At 40.3% G+C, this 4,450-nt stretch overlaps 1 protein-coding gene across 1 annotated transcript; it reads right to left on the bottom strand.

The window, feature by feature from the left end:
- Positions 1–2,841: 2,841 nt before the first annotated feature.
- On the bottom strand, positions 2,842–3,878 carry LOC131253847 (uncharacterized). Its single transcript, XM_058254980.1, has 3 exons — positions 3,786–3,878; positions 3,596–3,703; positions 2,842–3,510 (listed from the first exon to the last, which is right to left on the bottom strand). The coding sequence occupies exons 1-3, from the start codon at positions 3,786–3,788 to the stop codon at positions 3,292–3,294; spliced, it is 330 nt and encodes a 109-aa protein (XP_058110963.1). The 5' UTR covers positions 3,789–3,878; the 3' UTR covers positions 2,842–3,291.
- Positions 3,879–4,450: the final 572 nt, after the last annotated feature.

The raw sequence follows: 4,450 nt of genomic DNA on the forward strand, positions 1-4,450 counted from the left end.
CCAGGTACTTAAATGGGCTGGAAAAACGGATGGACGGCGTGGATATAGGAGATATTATCAAGGTGTGCCCCATGGTAAGTGTTCCCTGGGTAACACCTACCTAATCCACCGACCTCATTTTGGAAAAAGATTACACCGATTTACACTCCAATGACTAGACAGCTTTGTTAGTTTTACACCATTTTAAAAGTTCCAGTGACTTGGAAAACGTGTATGATTGTACTGAAAGTCTCACCTAGTAGATAATATTAACATCTGAATAACCAATAGAAATGGGATAAACTGGTGGGGCCCATCTCAGTAGTAAAGGTGATTTTCCACAGTATACCCGTGTTTTCATTTTGACAAGTGGGGCCATCATTCATTAATCCAGACCGTTGGACAAATCCTAACATTTAGACTTTGTGGCCTATAAATAGATGTTAAAAGAAAGAAATAGATTAATGGTCCAAATTCAACAAAGCGATCAAGACTGGTGGCTGGGATCTTTCAATTTGGAAGAGTTTTTGTGGGTGTTCTATTCCCGGTTAAAGGCAGCAGAACAACGGTCTTGATTATCAAACATGGGCCCACTTATCAAAATAAAAACCATAGTATTGTGTGCAAGCCAGGTTTAGAGGATCGAACACGTGTACAATATCTGAGTGGTGCATTAGGTGGGCCATCGTGAAGGCGACCTAAAGCACAAAATCAGGTTGGTCGGCTCATCAAGTGGACCCTATATGTTGAATGTGGACCGTTTGCATGTTTCTTTCTATTTTTAACCTTTCATAATTTCTTTATGCGGGTGGCCCACTTGATGAGTGCGTGGGCTTGAATGTTGTACCAGGTAATTTCTCTGATGGAGCCCAAACTTCCCTCACATTGACCAAGTGGCACGTGCCTGCCTGTAAAGATTGCGTGTGAAGTGGGTGTGGGCCGTGGGCCAAGGAGGTCAGTCACCGAATTCGATGGCCATGCTATATAGCTGGTACGTGTATTGACGTCAGCAAGTTCTGTGGGTCCCATCATGAGGTATGTGTTACATCCAAACCGTCCATCTATTTGCGAGCTTGTAGTAAGACTTGAGACAAAAAGTAAGACATATCTAACGATCAAGTGGACCACATTGCAAAAAGTAGCGGGGGATTGAATGTCTACCATTGAAACACTTTTGGGGTCACAAAAGTTTTGGACCAATATGAAATTTTTTTTTCCTCTTCATCCATGTCTCTGTGACCTTATGAATAGATTGGATGGAAAATAAACGTTATGGTGGGTCATACTAATTTTTTAACGTGAAAATCATTATCCTGCTGCTATTTGTAGTGTGGTCCAGTTGATCTTTGGATATGATTCATTTTTTGGATATTACTCGAAAATGATCTCGAAAAATAGATAAACGGTGTGGATATAATAAATACATCAATGTGGGGCCATGTAACTTTGATCTCCTTTTAACCGTTCGTACAGCTCAGAGCTCGAGGTGCGTCAGCGCTCGTCTTCGCACTACCTACACCAGCTATATAACTGATGCGTGGTACACCAGCCAATCCGCTTCCACGTAAAATGTGGTAGGATTTGATTGGGCTACATTACCACTGTTAAAGGTGGACCCCACGCAAAGTATGCAGCTTGGCAGTGCTGGTCAACTTAAAAACCACGTTTGCATACTCAACAGTGAGGTGGTGGTGAGATTTGATTATTGAGGCAGTACACGTTAGAATGCAACCCCATCAATCAGTGTTAGAGTATAGTCTAGTATTCAAATATTCTTTAGTCAATCCGCGTCTTAAGACTTACAGTCAGGTCTAACAAAGTTAGCAAGCGTCCTAGTTGGAAACAATATAATTGAATAGTCAGTCACACTGTTTGTGTGCACTGGATGAGGTGGTGTAGGAGCTTGTTTTTAATCTTCAACCTCAGTTTTTGTCACTTTCGGAGTCTTACTGGACTCTTCTGGAATGGCGGGTCCACTAATGCGGTGTTAGGGACAGGGGTACTCGTAGAGGGAAGTTTTGAATACCGCGTGGAAAACTTATTTTTACCGATGAAAATTTTCGTCGCTAAAAGTGATTTTTTAGTAGGTAAAGAGTTTTATCGACAAAAAATTTTGCCAGTAAATTCATCGGTAAAACAGCGTCGCAAAAGGTTTTTACCGACGAAAATTTCAATTGTCGAAAATGATAAAATTTTTACTGACGAATTTTTTCATCGGTAAGAAATAAACAAAAAACTTTTGCCGATGATTTTCTTCGTACGTAAAAATATTTACAAAATTTTTACCGACGAATTTTTTCTTTGGTAAAAAATAATTGTAAAACTTTTACCGATGATTTCTTTCCTAGGTAAAAATATTTACAAACCTTTTACCAACGAATTTTTTCATCGTTAAAAAATAAGCGTAAACCCTTTACCGACGATTTTTTTCGTAGGTAAAAATATTTACAAAACTTTTACCGACGAATTTTTTTGTCGGTAAAAAATAAGTGAAAAACTTTTACCAACAATTTTTTTCGTAGGAAAAAATATTTCAAAAACTTTTACCGATGAAATTGTTCATCGATAAAAAAATAAGTGAAAATTAAACTTTTCCCGACAATTGTTTTCATAGGTAAAAATATTTTTAAAACAATGAAAATAAGTGAAAAACTTTTACCTACAAAAATCTTCGTAGGTAAAACTATTTACAAAACTTACCTCTAACAGTTTTCGTAGGTAAAAGTCTCTCTCTCTCTCTCTCTCTCTCTCTCTCTCTCTCTTTCACTATCCAGCACAAAATTCATCATATTCTTCCTAATATACACCTGTTATCGTATTCACATTCATATCCATCTAAACCCAAACTACTAAATCCATCCAAACATAAACTACATTTATCCAAATACAAATAATCTTATCCACATCACATTCATTCACGCATAAATATATATAAGTTTAACATCATAAATAAAAATACAAAAAATCACAAAGATGAAGGCGGAGGTGGTGGGGCATTGGTGGGTAAGCGTGCAGCGAGAGCCTGAAATATCTTCATCATCCGTCGCTCATGCTCCACCCGCATCTCCTCCATCCTCCTCTCCTGCTCCTCCCTCTACCTCGCCTGCTCCTCTATCCTCGTCTTCTCCTGTTCCTCCCTCTGCCTCGTCAGCTCCTCCATCCTCCTCTCCTGCTCCTCCCTCTACCTCGTTAGCTCCTCCATCCTCCTCTCCTGCTCCTCCCTCTACATCACCTGCTCTCCCTCTGCCTCTCCAGCTACTCACTCTGCCTCTCCAGCTGCTCTCTGATGTCATGGATGACGACCCGTAGCTGCTAAACCTCTCTATCTGCGATATCAGCTCGGCGTACGGTGCTGTCACCAACGACGATGGATCGGATGGAGGCAGCTTTAGCGGGTGCCATGAGCTTGGAACCATGGCCAAGCCCACGCACATATCCAGAACGGGTGCCAAGCACCTCACTAAGGATCTCTGGCTCACTCCGCTGAGTACCATCGGGAGTGGGCTGACTGCGTAAGGTGTCCATCGCCGCCTGTAATGAAAACATATGAATTTTCATAACAAATGACATTATTATAATTCAAGGCAAATAAATTTTACAATGTAAGAATTTTTACCCAATTCTTGTTGGCTGTAGGATGTACCCAAGATCCCATCACCTGCCGACAGTGAGTCCCTCTGTAGAGGTCTACTGGTCCGAGCTCTTGGCCAATGACGGAATCTCGCTGTGCAATCGAAAGGACAATAGAGTTAATATAAATGCATGGAAATAATATATCAACTTATTAATTACCAGTAATTTCTTACCATGTCGTGATAAAGTCGCACAAATGACTTTGAACCAACTACGTGGTTCACTTCTAACTTTCCTTTGTTGTCAGAATTTATTTTGCTAATCTTCTGAACATATTATTTATAATACATTATTATTAATTACGAATTTAATTATTACCTTAAGATATCATAAATATGTAAATATTACTTGAAAAGACTTGGATGAAAATCTCTCTCAGAGTATCCGTTAGTCGTCACGGGTCATATGCAGCGGTGCGGACTGTACGCCCTCCTCGTGGCTCACGCACCGCTTGTGTAAGTCACCGTGGTACTCCTTGAACTGTTCCTTTACCATGTCGTCGACGGCATGGAAAATGTGAGGAACACTCAAATCCAAGTCAAACTTATCCTGCAGTTTTGTAAATAATAGATTAAGGCAATAAACTTATTAACAAAATAACTTAATCGTAAATGAACTTTTATAAAATAAATTTTAATTTACTAAAATTTACCTAAAGGCGCTGACGGATGAGCTGCCGTACAACATCTGTCACATCGGCCCAACGAGGGGTGGTGGGGGATCAGAGATCGGCATAAGACACCGACCTCCGACGTAAACAACCTGACATTGTTCCTAACAGGTCTAATGTAGTCTTGTGGGAACTCTACCGTCAACCTACCCTCACGCGTAAGTCGCT

This window comes from Magnolia sinica, chromosome 8, assembly GCF_029962835.1.
Source record: "Magnolia sinica isolate HGM2019 chromosome 8, MsV1, whole genome shotgun sequence".
Taxonomy (NCBI): domain Eukaryota; kingdom Viridiplantae; phylum Streptophyta; class Magnoliopsida; order Magnoliales; family Magnoliaceae; genus Magnolia; species Magnolia sinica.

Coding starts and splice junctions, on each gene's coding strand:
- LOC131253847 (XM_058254980.1), bottom strand. Junction 3,511..3,595: donor CTACAGCCAACAAGAATTGG/GTAAAAATTCTT, acceptor TTTTCATTACAG/GCGGCGATGGACACCTTACG.